Source organism: Brachionichthys hirsutus, unplaced genomic scaffold (genome assembly GCF_040956055.1).
Source record: "Brachionichthys hirsutus isolate HB-005 unplaced genomic scaffold, CSIRO-AGI_Bhir_v1 contig_944, whole genome shotgun sequence".
NCBI lineage: Eukaryota > Metazoa > Chordata > Actinopteri > Lophiiformes > Brachionichthyidae > Brachionichthys > Brachionichthys hirsutus.
The window spans coordinates 37,807-56,148 of record NW_027180410.1 but is presented as its reverse complement, the minus strand read 5'-3'; the positions used below and the strand labels follow the sequence as shown (position 1 = coordinate 56,148).

The following is an 18,342-nucleotide window of genomic DNA, read 5'->3' as shown; positions in this document are numbered from 1 at the left end:
GCATAGTGGATGGCTGTTCTCTCTGTATGAGTGTAACACATGGAGCGTAAATAAAGATATGCATTTTACATGCTGAATACGAATCTGATTTAACCGAAGGATCAAGAAAATCCACGACTCGTCGATGAGGACGTTAATAAACAGATATTTAACTGTACGCCAACAAGCTATTATCCATATCCCATCACCACAGTGCTATTTTGTACCGTCTATTATCTTGTTGTCTTCAATTGCAAATACCTTTAAGCATTTAGAAACATTTCAAAAAACCAGGTGTGCATGATTGGGGTCAGGATCCTGTGAAATAAATTGCTTTCTCTTTTCTATAATAAACAGCGATTAATCAAACAAAGGTCGCAGGTGAAAACGGTGACGCAGAGAACTATTAAACTGTGAGGGACTGATGTTTGTTCACAGGCTTCTCTGAATGAAAGTTATACCCAAACCACATATTAGCATTCTGCTGTGCAGCTGCCATTAGAATTATGAATAAAATGATTTGCTGGTGGTGAATGAGTTCTGAAGACTGTGAGCTTGTATTTCTATGGCTGTGAATGGCTGGTATACATTTATATGTATCCATTGCAAGTTGTGAAATTCCAAAAGCTCGATTGGTAATGCATATTTCTTGGACAGAAAATCGGTTAAAATTCAAGTAGTTAGTACATTTTTATAGACGTTTTGAGTCGAAGGACGCACACACAGTATCTATCTATCTATCTATCTATAAAGATTAGCAAGACAATGTCTAAAAATGTAAATCAATGGTTTAGAAATGCTGCAAACGTAGCCTTCGTAACAAACTGCTTATCATGATTGATCATGATTTTCATCCTCAGTTTCAACCTCTTTTTTTAATCATATTACCATTTTTCTATTTTAATAAATGGCCTTGAAATTGAATTTTTAACCATTGTAAAACTAACTCAGGATAAGTGTCAGCCCTAAATGTAGATAGATAGTGAAGATTACAGCTCCCTGCTGTGCAACGACTCAACTAATGCAAATGAGGAAGTGAGGCTGATTAGACCGAAAACATGGATAAGCAATATAGAAATCACATTGCAACAGTCATTGGCGTGCGTGTGTGTGTAACAGAACTGAACATTCTGCAGGGTGACGCTGTTGACAAGTAGGATGATGTCAAGGTTGTTGCTGAACTTTGATCTGATCTGAAGTGTTTGGTAAACTGTTACCTGCTGCTAGATTACCGACAGCATTGTCATTCCACATTTCACACTGAATCTTCTCTTTTCTTCTGTTGTTTGTTTTCTTCTTGCAGATTCCCTTGAACCGAATGTGAATGACATCAACGTGCACCGCTGAGGAACGCATCTCGTCTTATTTAATCAGTTTTCCATTTTCTTATAAAAGCAAGCATCACTGAAAAGCTTCACGGTCACCTCTGGATCATTTTTTTTGTTTTTTTTTGCTATGGAGAACCTGAGTGAGCTCCAAAACCCACTGTTGGACAAAAACAGCAAGCACACGGTGAACGGTTATGGGGGCGACTTCCCAAATAACCAGTACCAAGAAAACATTATGAATTACTTTGCTGGAGGAGGTGAGGGAGGTGGAGGGGGTAAGGTGAATAATGTAGTGGGTGGGGGTTGCTACAATTCCAACGGCAAGGTGAAAGCTCAGCAGCTTTTGGATGCCACCTCGCTGCATCTGGCAGTAGAAGCCTTCTACAGGCCCAACTTCATCCTGTACAAGGAGGACAACGGCAGCATCAAGGCCAAGGAATACAAAAGCGAGTGCTGCGAGACCACCTTCACAGAGAAGAAGGCAAAAGAGGCATCCAACATGACGGGGGCGGACACCCCCAACACGGAGGATCCCCAAGTGAAGCTGCTGGAAGACGGAGAACACATCAAGATCCAAACTGTCTCCTATGACGTTGAGGAGGAAGAGTATGTGGAGTATGAGGTAAGAAGGAACAACACAAGCTTGACTTTGACCCGACTTTGTGTTTTTCAGCAATGATTGCCCAGTTTTGTTTTGTGTATTTGTATATTTGGTGCCATGTGAGTTTTGTGGTTGTGAAAAGTGTCAATGAAGCTTGAAGGATGCTCAGAACTCTCTGAAGGGAGAGGAGATTTTTAGGCAAGTGAGGTGGATTCTTGTTTTTGGGTCAGGGAGGAACTGGAGTGAAATGGAAAGCTCGTGCCTGGATACATGTGCCGTGCTTGTGTGGAAGGAGAGAGAGAGCGAGAGAGTGAGAGTGTTTGCTGTATCCCAGGGGTGTTTGGACACTTGTGTCATCAAATGCTGGAAGTGATGCCGGGATCACGCTGGTATTTTACTGACCACAAATCCCATTTGATCCACTGACCTTGGCCTCAATTCCCACTTCTGAAATTCCTCATTAGATAATAATAAATCACCCATGCCTGCCTCACCCTGGGATATTAGGTGCTCCAGTATTACAGCATTAGCTACAGCTTTTTAGTTCTCAACTGATCACAGCCCAAAGCTCAGAGCACTCCAAAGGATTCAGGGGATTGGACAGGCGGAACAGAGTGTTGAGTTTGACCAGTGTCCTGTAAGAGCTAATGAACTGACTTCCAAATGCCCCGGAGTCTATTAGAATTAACCTGGATTGCTGTGATGAACATGCAGTCTCTGGAATGCAACGTGACGGGGTTACACACGACTGAAGCGCTCGCTCAGCGGAGAGAGGCAGCGTATTTCACTTTTTAAATAAACCAAAAGGAAAATGGTTATTCAAGCTGAAGAAAAGCAAAAGGACATGGTTCAGTGACTTCACTCAAAGACCGAGATAGGAAAGCAGTTGAAGTGCATATGCCAAAGAGATTACTTTCCTTCCTGTGTACTAGAACTACTAGTTCAAAGTTTAAGTGAACACATTGCTGTATTGTTTATATTTTCCTATTCACAAATGGAAAAAAAAATAAAAGCATCATCAGGCCCAGCATCCAGTTTAGAGATAGAAAGGGGAAAGGATGGAGCACATATTACATAATGCCTGGGCAGTAGACCAATGATACAGCAGCTGATCTTAACCGACCGTTTTATTAGTCATTATTTATCTACTGGAGTTTGGACTTTCTCTCTAAGGCATTGTGCCGAACAATTTAAGGACAAAATGTAGAATTTCACAGCATTAAATGTCCTATCGTCATCTGGGGTTTTGTTTAAAAATAAATAAAGCCAAAGTTATAAATGTTTTGTGTTGGGATTCTTAACTTCCTTCCACATTAATCAATTAGGAAGCTTTATTGAGTTCTCTACTACTTTTGTAATCCTTAGTGGGCTCATCGCCTCATTTCTGCCAACTGTTGGCAGAAGCCGTAATGTCTCTTGTGTTGTCAGCATACTCGTGCATGCATAATAATAATATTAATAATAAAACAACAACTAATGGATACATTGCTGTTGTTGTTGTTGACCAAATAGGGTTTGTCATAACTGTGTGGTTAAGAGATGCTATCACAGCTGTGTAAAATAATACAGCGTGAAATGGTTTCAATGTTGTGTTTAATGTGAGTGCGTGTGTGTGTGTGTTAACATATTAACATATATTACAGCTGTACCATATCAGTAGACATGTAGCAGTTTAGAAAAATCATTTGTATGCTAAAAACCTAAAGTCATAAATGCGGATCCTTCAGTTCTGTTAAACTCTCAAATATTTTTCTTTCTTTCTGAGGCTTGGGGGATGAAGACTGAGTTAGTGAGGAGGTTTGGAACAAGTGTGTCACAAAAGAATGGAACATGAAAGCTTAATATTGAGGCAATTTCCTGGTAAGATCAAAACTCTGGATTTCTTCAGGTGTCACAAAGCTTTGGTCGAGCGAGCTGGATGTAGAATTTAGGGAGCTCATCCTCGAATACAGTATTCCAGCAGGGGTTTTATTTAAGTAGCACTTAAATAAAATCTGAATTAATGTGCTTTCAGTTCGATGACAGCATATACTGTACGTAGAGGACACAAAGCATGACTGACAATAGGAAGACAGAGAATTCCCAACATGAATGTGAGTCAACATAAAAGACAGATAGGGAGATCAACCAGGGAGAATAGAAACAACATTTCACAGCTAGCTTTAACGTCGGTGTATCACAAAATGAACAGGAGGATTGCACCTTTAAAGTTGTTTGCTACTTCAGCAAGAACAAGAGTTTTGTGTCTCCAAAAGTTGTGTTTTGCAAGAAACTCATCTTGTCTTTTTTGATGCCTGATCCATAATCATCTCAATCCTATGATGTGGAATGATGAAGGCATTCTAAATCCATAATGCACATATCTGAAAAGTATTTATCGACTCTTTTGAACTAAATGAGATGGAAACGGGGCCAGTGTCTGACAGCTGAGTAATTTCTGTGGTTTGTTTTAGATTGGAAAACTTTTCTTAATTGGTAAAACGTCAGTCAGAGGTTGCTTCAGCTGCATGAGGCTATTTCTTAGGCTTTGTAGAAGTACAAATTGTTATGCATGACTGCTACGTCTGACTGGGTGTTAGAACCAGGGAAACAGTGTAAAATAAGATGCTTTAAATCCTCACCAATTCATAAAAGGTCATTAACTCCAGGCGGCGCAGGGTGTGCTCATGTTATTTTCCCATTAACTTATAGATATTGGAGTTTTTAGAACTCATTTCAGAAAATAAAAATGGAGAAAATGCTGCAATAAAATAAAATAATATATATATTCCCCCCAATTTAGAGCATTAGTTATCCAGTTTTCAAAGGGTGTAGTAAAAAGTAAATTGAAGAACACCTTTGAAGAGGATCAGCAAATGGAAGAGACATTTCATCGATATGAATAGATATAAATTACATTACGCAAATGAGACACGGCAGGCTGTTTACGCTTCAGTTCAGCATGGACAACAAACCTTTCGCCCAAATATCACTTTTTCTTGTTGGATTACTCTTAAATTTAAGGTTGGATTTAAGGTTGTGTATATATATTTTAAAGTAACACCCCCTCCTTCATTTTATATTTTGATGTAAGCAGTTGCAAGAAGAACATCTTATAAATAAGTGATAGGGGATTCAAGATAATAAAGTCACCCTCTTGAAGTGCCCTTTACAAGAGACACTGACGTTCTGACAGCACTCTGCCCGAACACATGTTAGAGGCCTCACAAATATACACAGAAAGCAGTAGAGATCTGCCAAATGGACCCCCGTCTGTCTTCACCACCCTGCTGTTCTGACTGCTCACTGACAGCTGAGATCGTGTCCATGCTCAGCAAGCTGCAATTGGAAAAAGTCTCTCTATTTTGGCTTTCCATCCACACCCCAAAAGCCACGGGGCAGAGATGCAGAGATACTGTGCGCCTTCTCACATTCGTGCCAATCATTCATAGTCCTGAATGCCAATGCTAATGCTGCAAACTGTTTTTATTATGCTGTCTGTAGATTGCTCAGGCATGAAATGCTGATTTGATCGATGCTGTCAGGGCTGCAGTGTCGAAATAATGGGAAGCGGTTACGAGCCACGAATTAATTACTGATTTACTTAATAGTCAGTTGTCTGACAACAGAATAAGAAAAATGTTAACAGCAGCAGCAGCAACGAAATTATGTTCGTAGCTCCTCGGCATAAATGATCATGGAGAGAAAGGGGTGATGAGGAATTCTTAGCGAAAACAAGGATGAATGAATGATATTTTTTCCTGTTTGGTTTGTCAGTTCTGACAGATAACTTTATAGTCCAGACGACATTAGCACTGCAGTATAATTAGAGATATCTGCTTTAAGTGGATGTTTTTAGACACATAGACTGTCCTCTGCGAGTTAATAAGAAAGCAAACTGTGTTTCTGTCCCGAATCCTGCTACTTGATTCTGTATTCTATATTGTCTTTACACCCTGAGCAAAGTTCTTACATCTAACAGTAGAATATACTGAATTTCCATGAAGAACTGGGAGCTTGAACAGGAGAGGACAAAGTTGAGTTGTGGGTTGATTGCTCCTCCTGGCAGTCACTGCCTCAAGTGAATAACTTCAACTATGTCCGTGTAAACCAGAGTAACAGCAAAACGGAGTGACAGATGGGCAGATAGATGTGGTGCCATTGGGAAGTTTGGGTGTTGATTCAGGATACTGAATATTAGCTGAGCCGGAGGTCAAGTCTTTAGCCTTACCAGTCAGACAAACTTACTCTTCCTTTTTCACTTCCCTAAGTATGCTCTATGTAGTATATTTCATATTAGTATATACACCTACGAAGTGAATGACTTACAGCAGTATGTTTTTGTCTCTGGTGCTTATATATATATTTTGTTTAAGAGCACATTACGCCACTGATTTGGGCATTCAGGCCTTGACAATGTATTCAATATGTGTATTCTGTTTTGTGTCAGTGTGAGGGCATCATCATTTTTAGCATCATTAAACCCAAGGCATACACGACTATGATGTCGCCATGGTGACACGGCTTTACTTGCAATGTGATCTAGAATCCACTTCCACTCTTGTATCTCCTCAAAAATGCAATCCATTCCTCAAATGTATTTCTCTTAATGACCATAAAACAAATGTGACGTAATCTACTCCAACTGTTGTCAAATGTTGGATCATGTATGCTTTTGCAGCTTCAGATTGCATTCAGGAAAATGCTCTGTAGTCTGCATGGCCCCATGCATGCAGTCCTTGAACATTTTCATGCATTTGCACCCTGCATAAAGAGCCCTTGTGCTGCAATAAGAGCCGTCATTTCTATTTGTCTCCCATCTGGTTCACCATCTCCAGTGCATGACATTAGCATTTATCAATGCATTTGATATTCAAATAAGAATTTGAGCATGTGGTAGTCGTGCCCCCATGCAGCATTTCAATCAAAATGATTTGCTCTCAGCTCATCTGATTCTTTTTTTTCCCAGCACATGTATTGTGTGAAATCAATATAGCGATTACTGTTAAAGTGAGTACTTTTGGCTGTTTTCTGAAGCATTTTAAATTTGTCCAGGTTTGATAGGAGGAGGTTAACCATTCCCAGTGAATTTGACGGTACATGAGCGCTTATGTCTTCATTAAATCTCATGCAGCAGTTCGGTGCTCACATTCTGTTCCTATCTTGAAGGGTCCGGCACCCAAAATGTGCCTCTGTCATATACTCTTGTGAAATCTCTCTGAGTTATCCCATTTTCCATTTAGCAGTAAACGGCAAGCCAATCTCTTGGATCATTTCAAGTCAGCTGTAAGCGGATCATTTTGGTAGATTTTAAAGCTTGCTGCTCTCTGCTCCTTAACGGCATTTAGTATCCCATGGTTTGATGCATTTTTCTAAGCTATAGGAGTCTTGAGATGCATTATGGTTTGAGAAAAGTTGAATTTCTAACGTTATAGAATACAATTTAATTCCTAAAAATCTGAAAATGTTTCAAGACACAATTTTCAAGCACAAATAGACACTGTTCTTTGAAGAAATTAAGGGGTTTGCTGTCTTTGAAATCCCAATTATCACCCTCATCCTTTGAACAATAGACATGCCGCATTCATTCAAGCCTTGTTATTGTCCAAACTTATATTTTCAAGGATTTTTATACTTATTGGTGAGAATAACATCCTCTAAATTCAAAAGCGAACATTTTCAGCCCAGCGCTGCAGAGACCTTGGTTTTACCACAGACATCCACAACGTCTCAACAAAATCAGTCACATTTATTTGCATAACAGACATAAATTTAAATTAAAGCAGCCATATAAAATATTTTTAAATAAAGGTAAAAAAAAACAAACAACATCATTAAATCTGCACCTTCATCCAGATCCAAAATGCAATTTCCAACCCTCCCACCAACTTTCATTAAAATCCATCCATTCTGCCAAGAGGTAAATAGATTACACAGATCCAGCCAGCTTGTTGATACTCTGGTGCTTTACCAATGTAAAAGCTGCTGTCCCAGCTGTACAGCCACCAGGACAGACTATTACGTAGTACTGAATCAACATTGCTGTGATTTGCAACAAATAGCTAGAGAATAGCATGATTTTGGACTGTCCATTCTGTTCTCTAGATTAGTTACAAGGCTTCAAAAAAAATCAGATGTGACTAGATACTGGGGGTCAAAGATCACAGTGACTTTATGTTGCATATGGCCATAACACCTTATACTTTATATTGATCCCATATTCTTGTACACAATATCTGAGGAAAGCCTGGAGAGAATCTCATCATACTTGGCACAAACACTCACATGGACTCGGGGATGTATTCAGGTCCCTGAGACCCTGCAAAACCCATTTTATTTTCCAGACCCATCATTTCTGCAGCTCCAAGGCAGCAAGGCCAACTCTACCATAGAATCACAGTTTTTTGCCAGTGTTTTTTCAGAGGCCCGAGGTGCTTGGCATCATCTTTGTACTTCCTCTTATTTGGCAAGGGAAGGAGAGCCCTCATGCATATCCTGTCCATGTGTCTATCTTCTTGGAAGTGGTAGACCTTATCTGCCAAGTCTTTTATGGCAGCATTGCATGTATTTATACAGTAAAAGCGCCCCGGGCACACCTCACCGAACACAAACAGAGGGATTTCTGTGTAGGTGAGGCACAAATCCCAAATTCATTCTGGTGCCAGGTTAAACGTGGCAAGAAGGTGCTGCTGCGGCGATGTCTCGACTTTGAAACCAGCAACCCCTGCCGATTGTCAGTTTGTCTTTTTTTATTTGTCTCATTTTGACTTTATCCACTGCAGCCACATCAACACATCAAATAAATGTTTCAATGAGCGGCTAAAGATCCAACCACTTCATATTCCAGAATACTGCGCATAGTCATATAGCTATTCGGATATTAAATGAATTCTTTCTTTTTAATAAAGTTCCTGAAAAAGAAACAAAGTAGCACACTGCCATATTTCACTGGTGTTTATTTAATCATTGCCTGAATGGCAAATATGAAAAAGTGAGAAGCGAGACAGATTTCAGTTTTGAGTCATATCAGCCTTTCAGGGATGAGTCAGTGTTACAAATCGGAGCAATGCTTTTGGGAACAGTCAAGTGTTGACCAGTCTGTTGGCGTCAGATGGATTTAGATTATTTTCTTCAGAAACAAGCTAAATGGAGGAAAGGCTCTTATTGTGATTTATATACAATATAATCTTTAGGTGGTTACAATTTCTCGGGACTCGCCTGCCTTACACCCACTCTGCGGCAATCCATTAGTCTGGCTGGTCACATTTCTAGTGGGTCAGAATATGTAATACAGCCTTGTCATGTCATATATTAAAAAGCTATAGACACAAGCTAATCGATTGCCTGCTAAATAATAGATTCCTGCTGCTTCTCTCCAGTTCAGCTGCATTCTTAGGCAGAGTGGAACATTTATTTAGTGTGTAATGAAAAATGGCAGTTTAGGAAATGCTGTCTTGTTTAATTGTTCAGCCTGTGCTAATCCAATGTAAATTGATTTGTTTGAGCTCATTCTTCAACAGCAAAATCTGTTTAAACTTTATTAACACTTGGCTTGCGTTGTAGTAGTAATCAATAACATAATACTAGATAGTCATCCAGTAAAAGAAAAACACGCAGTAAATGCCAGAGGCCTATTGTGCAAAGCAGAAACATACACGATTTCCAGACGCAATAAATGGTCGCAGGCTTTCCTAATGGGCGTGTGTAATGACAGCGGTTAATGATGTTGGAGGACTTCACTGATGAAGCGCATTGTGCCGTCTCTCATTTAGAGGTTTAATAGTTGGTGGCGTGAACACAAGCATCCATGAGCAAACAGCATTTATCCGTCCAGTTGTGATCGATTGGAAATCAAGACTTGGGTGAATTCACCTGTTTCAAAGGTGACTGGGATTCATATAAGACAATCAGGCATAAAGGCAGAGTTATAAATCTGATGGAAAGAATGCATGTGCGCATATTTCAGTCATTAATCCACACAAAGCAGTGACCCTGAACATTTATCAGAGGTTGACCAGCTTGAGAAATAATGGAAATCTTCTCCCTATAATTAAGAGAATGCTCAAGATGAAGCAGAGTGCCGATTTTACAATTTCATCATGCTGTCATAAGGAAATGAATTCCAATTATTCCCCCAAATTGTACGTAATGAGTTTTTTTTTTTTTTACAGTTCTTCATCTGGAGATTATTGAAATCCTGATTGTAGATGGAATTTCATATTGGCATTTGTGGCAAGTAGAAATGTAAATCTACGCATCTTTACATTATTAGGTTTACACTTAAAGGGAACCAGAATGCTTTTTCTCATTAGACATTATGTTTGTTTACTCGTACCTGAGTAGCAGTGGATGTCCGTGCTGATTGGTCCTGCAGGCCTGTGGAGGTCATGCACAGCTGGAGAGACGCATGGAGTCATTAGCCTTGGTTCACCTGCACGTGAGGAGCTTCCAAAGCAGGTCATCACTAATTTAGAGGCTTCCATTATTACCGACTCCAGACAGAACCCAAGTCACTGCTGTGATGTGTGAAAGCGTTTTACATGAATCCACGTGGATCCCGGGGCTCGAAGTACAGGTGGTCCTCACTTAACGGCGTACTCGTTATTTAAAAGTCATGTTTTTAGCGACAAGGAATCTTGTTACGATGTACTGGCTGTTGTGAGTGAGTACATACTGTATGTACAGAATGAATGGCATGTGCGTATGCAAATATAAAGTTTTTTATTCATTTTCATGTCAGCTTTATCCGCCCTGCGGGTCACGGGTGTTGCTGGAGCCCATCCCAGCTCTGTACGAGCGAGAGGAGGGGAACATTTGTTACTTTGGATCTCTTAATGATAATCAACAAATAAAGTCTAACTTCAAGGTTCACATGAACGACTGCCCTCAAGCAGCAATTGATGGAGAGTTATCCTGTAATAAAACTCCTTGGACGTAGTTTTTGATATGTGGAAAGAGAACATCACGAATGTGTGCATCTGCAGCGCTCTGTTACTGTCGCGTTTCTCTCGTTGTAGTTCTTCCATTCATTTAATGCAGACGGATTTTGTGCTCCTCCATACTGCTGTGTCTATATCTCTGTAGGCACTCAGTCGCTCCAGGCAATAGGAGTCATTTGATTGAGGGAATCATTTATATTTTTGTAACTATACTTAATGATTCATAATATTTTGTGATTTGTATATTTGTTTTTGTTTTTCATGTTTCTGCCTGATCTATGAGTTAATATATTAATAATTAATGTTAAACCTTTCAAATAACCTATATTTCTTAGCCGTAATGCGTTTATAAGAAACACTCAATGGATGGGAAGTTAGAATGGACTCCAGGCACGGTGAAGCCACCAGTCACTTTCTTTAATTGCATGAAATCTAAAAAAGGAAATTTAGTTTCATTGGAAAATAATGGATTGTTATCTTGTCTGGTTTAATCACCATTGTCTCTGCTGCACAACGCAGTCTTTGTTTTGAATCTCAGCCTGTTTACTGAGCACGATGCAAATACTAAGCATAGCTTATCGTGTTGTAGCCTCATTACACAATCCTAATTTGCACACCTGTCAACAAAGAGGCCACTGGGGTAATGAAAAGGAAAAAAAAACAACAACAAATATATTGCTCATTAAGTCCCAGCAGGAACTGTAGTACATCCACACAGCGGATGCAATAGATGTTTGAGAGGATGCCACTATGACGAGACTCTTATCATTGCGATCACACACTGGCTGAGCATCCCCTCTGACGTTCCTGAGTGTGGTGGACCTCATACGGCTGCTGACCCCAGACACTTTGTAAATCACTGGACCTCATTAACTGTGCTGTAAAACTTGTTTTTGCTTCCCTCCCTGTAGCATAATAATGCTTAATTAAAATCCCCCCCGAGACAACAATGTAGCGTTTCTCAACCTTCCTTCATCTTCCTCTTTAAAAAACGATGCAAAAAAGTCACTCCGGTCTGAGATGCGGTGAAATCATACACTCTGCACCGCTCTAACAGACAACTCACCCACGTACACACACACACACACACACACACATCAGATTGTGTGCTGCAGTTGAATGCTGGCTGCACAAGTCACCTGCATGTTGTGTGTAAGCAGAAGTTGTCGTCTCCACTGACCAGTCATGCGCTGATGCTCCGATATGGAGCCATATGAGAGCAATTTGAGACAAGTGACAATTTGAAATGTTTTTTATGTCAGTAATATTTTTTTGTTTTCTTTTGTTTTCATGGTACAAATGAAAAAGCATGGATGCAGAAAGTTGTGCTGATGCTGTATTAGCATGCAGAGTGTGACTCCATGTCCTCCCTATGACAGACAGGAAGGACGTTTAACCTGCAGATGACTCCTCGGCAGAGAGGACGTTTTATAGATATATAATTAAATGAGAGAGGACTATTAAGAGGGATCTGATCCTAATCAATTCTGTCTGCTCCCTTTAAATATCATTTTTCTTCAGGGAAGCAGAATACTGATGCAAAAGCATTCATAAGATCACATGATACATTGTTTTTTTGCAGATTCACATGAAGGTTATTGTATTCTGGCGTTGCAAATATTTTGGAAATTTGATATTGTGTATTGCATTTTGTAAAATTGTTCTCGGTACTTAAAAGTAAAATAAAGACGAGCACTACTACGTACATACAACATTCGTGCAAGTATGATTATGGGTATTTTCAGAACATTTTAGTCCAGATGTCCAGCATGAGCAGCTACTCCAGCTACCCCGACTTCCTCCTTTGAAGCAATGCTGGCGTTGCAACAAATTTGGAGATACGTTTTTATAGCTGAAATTACTTTTTAGTTGTTACAGAGACGAAAGTAGTGAAAAAAGCACGTCTGAGTTCTGCTACTGAGTCCCAGGTATCGCACCAGTACCCATATCAATTCAAGAGGGAGCAGTATCCTAATTGCATCTTTAATCACATTTGCTCACTTACTTTAGTTATGCATTCTGCCAAGTAATTTCCCTTTGGATGTGAAGTAGTTTTTTCCTTCATCCAGGCCTTGCTGTAGCGGCATACAGTCATGCTTTTACTTGATGTAATCACAAATGCTGGCATTTGCTTTATAAAATGGTTGAAAAGACGTCTTTCATTTATGTGGGTGCTTTAATTTCATTCAGTGTGATCAATGGCTTTTTCATTTGTTGTGTTTTTGTTCAACTCTTATTCATTTAAGAAATAACCTCCATTGCTCTGATTCTTTTTTCACAGCATGCGACCTTTTGACTTTGTGAGTGTCCAGATGTTTTGAGATACACTGTTTGATTTGGATTGTATCATGTCTTAATGGAAAATAATGTATTGACTTTGTCCCTATAGACTCAAGACATCTGATGTAAGACGCTAGCTCTTATAATATTAATTTGCAATCATAAGCATATCAAAGGCTCATAAAGGAAGCTGTGACCGATTCAAAAATGTAATCAAGAACAGAGAGCTTTGTTTTCCCACGCATATTTTGTATTGTTTTATTCAAAGTAAATGTATGACAGGAGCAGAGAAAAGGTGAAGAGTACACAATAAAAATGAAGTGCTTCATTTCATTTTGCAGACATTTAAGCAGCACGGATAAAAAGCAAATGTGCGTGTGTCATCTGTGAGACAGTTACATTAAACTTACATGTACAAACACAAAGACAATATTCCGGGGGATCAGAGAGCTGCTGGTGAAATATAGTGGACATAGCTCCATTTTCTGTATGTTGTGGTGGAGGCAGTTTGGGAATAAAGAAATTACACAAGCTCTCCTTCTGGTTATGCTGCCATGGCAGACTGGTGAAGCCATCCATTAGCTCTTCGTTATCTGTCAGCTTGTTGCCTAAAGTTGACAGGATTTACAAGACATATCTGAGAACAGCTAGCAGCGCCGGCATGCATAATTATTACAAAAATAGTGGTGGCGACAACACACACACACACACACACACACACACCTGCTCATTAAAAGTCAGGTAGAATATCGGTAAACACAATTCTGTTTACTTTAAATCAAATGCAGCTCAGTGCAGGACGCTATTTGGATTCATGGGTGGTACAGGTTTGTGAAAGAGGAGAAGATAATTGTACGATGACACTCTCTGGCTACCCGACTGCAGCCGGCCTCATTCTGGGCTCCGACAAATGAGTTCCCTCTTCCTCCTCCCTGATGACGAAGAAGAAGCGCTCCTACTTGATGTGTGTTTTCAGTCTCCAGGCAGCCAAAGGGCTGAGCAGATATTGTCAGAGTACTCGAAGGCACAGAGCAGAGCTGGCTCTGCATGGATTGCACCTCATTGCTTGCTTAGGGCCATGAAGATAGAACGACATTGTGCAAAGTGTTGGCTGCATTATTTGTGTGTGTTATAACCTTTTCCCCAGCAGCACTGCATTATGAAGAGAATGAAAGAGCATCGATCACCCCTGTGCTCACAGCTTTACCATATCCATAAGAAGTGACTTTAATATACTTGTTTCAACCTATTGTTGATAACATTTTTGGTTCCCCTACCATTAATGAACCTGCCGACGACTAATCCTCCTCATCAATCACGTAGCTGCATGTTATTAAAACGGATTGAAAAATGTTTCCTCAAAGCAAATGCATTCCCAGTACTCACCTCGTTGCGCTAATTTAAATTTTTAATACAAAGCAAACAACCCTCTACCGCACTCTTGCTCATTGAAACAAAAACAAACCATAGACACAGCGATATTACAGGTTTTTAAAAGTGTCTTTATTTATTCTATTGTGTTTAGATGCACATAGACAACCTAGTAACCCTCTCAGCATAAAGGCAGTAGGCAATCCTCATCCTGGTCTGACAGATCAGGATAGGCTGCAGCTTTGTGCTGTAAATCCTGTCTATTACTACCTGTGGATATCGGTCTGTGGTCGAGAGGAGAACGGTTTCATCTTAGTGGTTTAAAGAACAGTCCACCCCCAAAAACACATGCAGAGATTAAGAGATTAAACCCAACAGAAAATACATACAATATAAGGATTATATAGTGGAGCAGATCAGTCAAAATGAAAGGAAGGCTTTTCTTTTTTTAGATCATCAGCTTAGATGATGATTTGACTTTTGAGAGCAGCTCAACCACTGAACATGTTTTTTTTGCCTGATTTCTCCTCCAGAATGAAATATTCAACATTAACATTAAGCTCCTTTTTTTTCTGAAAATAAAAATAATTTGCTCGCCTTGGTTTCTTTTATTTGTTTTTCATGTTCCCTCCTCGTGCAGGATCATCCGTTTAACAGGATGATGCGTGACGGATGCAACTTAATTTATTTTCATTACAGCATGGCCACTGTGGAAAACAAATCTCTTCTCAGTTTTTTCTTTGTTGTGGGAGATGCACAGATATCCAGTATGTGTGTGGTGACTTTTGTTTTGATGCGCACATGTATTTATAACAAGCCAAACTTTAAAACGATGGTTCCTGCTGCGCATCAGCCCTGGGAAACGCTCTCTCCTAACGTATGAGCGTCTCTTGTCTCTCCCTCTGAAAGGCGTTTCTGCTCTCTGTGAGGAATGTTGCATGGACCGTGAAATAGTTTCATGAAGCTTGAGGGAAGAGGTGTGTTCCACTCATAAGTATTTTACATCTGAAAATGAAATGCACTCAACCATATCTCTTTTTATGCCATCTGTTGTTTAGGTGGCAAAATGTAGAACTCTGCATATCTTAGAACTAATGAGAAAGTAATGAGCCGTCCCAAAAAGTCCATGAATGTGAGCAGTGACATTACGTGCAAGAAAATTATCCTGCATGCAGTGGCTCCTCTGATTTCTTTTCCATTACATAAATGCCTTTTTTTTTATAATGAATGCAGATACTTTCTTTGCCAAGTCAACTTGAAACTCACCTCCACCTGATTGCAGCACAACAGAAAACCTTTTTCTCTCACATTTGTAGAGAAACCTGCCAGAAGCGCCCGATCCCTAAAGAAGACCCTGCACATATTTTGAGTCTATAAGCACATCAGGGCTGGAGAGTATATTGAAACTTCCATTGCCAGGCTATGAAGATGAGGCAATAAGAAGTATTGTGTAGTGTTTTCAAGGTTTTGGAAAACCTGCTCATCCATGTTCTTGTGAAGATGAGAAGTGCCCTTAGCATGAAGCTTTTCCCAGCAGCCAGTTAGCATAACTTTGCACAATGCCTGGAAGCGGGGAGGAAAAGCTATCGAGATAATTTGACACTGATTACATTTTTGGATTAAACCTCATGAATTAAACTGCGAGTGAGTTGAAAAATATCTAAGGCTCTTTTGGCATTGACCTCACTTACTCCTTGCAAAAATGTCAATGTCATATACTTGTACAGATTTTTATTTCTTTATTTATTCATCCTAGCCATGCCCATGTTTTAACGGGATTTGCTATTCCCCCTGCAGACGGACTGTTCCAGCGACAGCGAGAGCGAGGACAACTTCATAGTCGTCCCTCCGAGGGATCACCTGGGCCTGGCCATCTTCTCCATGCTCTGCTGTTTCTGGCCTCTGGGGATTGCAGCATTTTATTTCTCACAGGGGGTAAGCTATAACTTGTTGGTGGATGACTGAAACTTTTTTTTTCCAACCAATCGTGTCACTAAAACTACTTCATTAAAAAAGCGATAGCTTTTCCACCTGGCTTTAAATCTGCTCCTGGAATTAATCCAGAATAAGATAATGTTATGGCGACAAGATGAAAGTGCATTTGGTAATGTTTGAAGATGTATCACTCAACAGCAAAATGCTAACATCTATCACACACTCTTACTGCCAGTACAAGGTTAGCTTTTACTGAGCTATCCATTAGTGACTCGAGGCCAAACTGCTTGACACTGTGCAAACAGGCTGACATCTGCCTTTAGCAACAGTCCATGACTCACATTCAAGGCAATGTCTGAGCATTGACCTTTGATCTAGTGGTGGATTCAGGATGAAAGATGAACCAAATTACAGGCGTGTTAAAGGTTGATGAGATACCCGACATGCTGTAGTTTGGGAGCAGCGTTTGTGAGAAGGAAGGAAAATGTGCAAAAAAAACAAAATGCTCTTGAATAGATTTTAAGCTGTTTGATTTTATTTTTAGCTTCTTGCTTAGTCTCTTTGTGTATAAAAAAAAAAACTGTTGAAACATGAGATCTTGTCTCCAGAGGTGGGGTGTTCAATCTCTTACTGGCTTTCAGATTACATATCGTGCATTTAAGAAGGGAAGGCTCAAATAATATGGCCTTGCCAAAGACATTTTATCTTGAAGCAAATATTATTGATCGTAGATAAGGACAAGGCTTCCGACGATTGACTTTAGACAGCAATCTGGCAACTTGGAATTAAACAGCTGGAATGTGAAGCTTTTGAAAGTTTGCCTTTTCACTGAACTCTTCAGCAAATTGGGCTCTCACTGCACTTTCACTCTTTCAATTCTGTAGGAAGCAACTCTGAGGGTCGTGTCAGTCAAACAAAGGGTGAAGTGATTGCTTCCCGTCTTTCCGCAATCCAAATTCTTTCACCTTTCTGTACACCGACAGCATGAAAAGACGAAGCTTGTTAGAAGGCCATCATGCAAAAATGCAAGGTGCATGTTCAAAAGCACGTAAATAAACACGTACACAAAACAGACAAGCTTTTCTCAGTAAATTATTCCGCCTTTCACTATAACTTATTATCGGACGCACCCACATTCTGCTGTCTTATCTGTGGGTGAGAGGAGGCCGAGGCAGGATAAGACAGTCGGTGAATTATCTTGTTAGAAGCTAATTTCATTCTTCCTGCGTAATTATGTGGAAGTGATGGCTCTGCTTAGTGATGGATGGCATTTCTGCCAAGTTTCCTTCTTTAAAAGGTGTTGTCCAAGATCTGTCAGGAGAAAGATATGGTGGGAGTATGGGATAGCTTCATTTTATGGCTCAATAATCCACTTCACTGGGCTTCATTTTTATTGGATAGTTGAGGGAGCACTGCAGCCAAATCAATTTATTCCATAGGAGTTGGCATGCGGATATTGTGGGCTTAGGTTCTAGGCCGAACATGGTCTTGAATCTACGTGAAGCTCCATGCGTCTGCACTGATGGAGCTACAAAGTTGAAACACATCAGACGACTCCTTTGGTCAACATGTAGGACACATAATATCAAGAACTGCAAATCCTTCTAAACACATCATCGGACACAAAAGGAAAACTCACGATGCTCGTATCATCCATGTCCCCTTCTTTTTTGCCACCATGTACCTTCATCAAGCTGGGCTAGACTCCAGCGACACCCGTGACATGCAAAGCGGAAAAGCGGCAAGAAAATGGATGGATGGATGGATATCTAAATTTAACCTTAATCTTAGTCTTGTCTCAAGTATCTGTATTTGTTTAGTTTTAATGTGTTTTAAAGCTACATCTTGTCTGGGCATTTAAGTCTTATTAAAGTACTTTTTTTTTGCATTACATTAAATGTAATTAGCACTGACTTAAGGAAATACAAGC

At 39.9% G+C, this 18,342-nt stretch overlaps 1 protein-coding gene across 1 annotated transcript; it reads left to right on the top strand.

Moving 5' to 3' along the window:
• Positions 1 to 1,434: 1,434 nt before the first annotated feature.
• On the top strand, positions 1,435 to 16,442 carry LOC137914717 (synapse differentiation-inducing gene protein 1-like). Its single transcript, XM_068758215.1, has 2 exons — positions 1,435 to 1,929; positions 16,275 to 16,442. Exons 1-2 carry the CDS (start codon positions 1,435 to 1,437, stop codon positions 16,440 to 16,442), a joined length of 663 nt encoding a protein of 220 aa, XP_068614316.1.
• The last annotated feature ends 1,900 nt before the right edge of the window (positions 16,443 to 18,342 follow it).

Coding starts and splice junctions, on each gene's coding strand:
- LOC137914717 (XM_068758215.1), top strand. CDS start 1,435: ATGGAGAACCTGAGTGAGCTCCAAAACCCACTGTTGGACAAAAACAGC. Junction 1,930..16,274: donor AAGAGTATGTGGAGTATGAG/GTAAGAAGGAAC, acceptor TTCCCCCTGCAG/ACGGACTGTTCCAGCGACAG.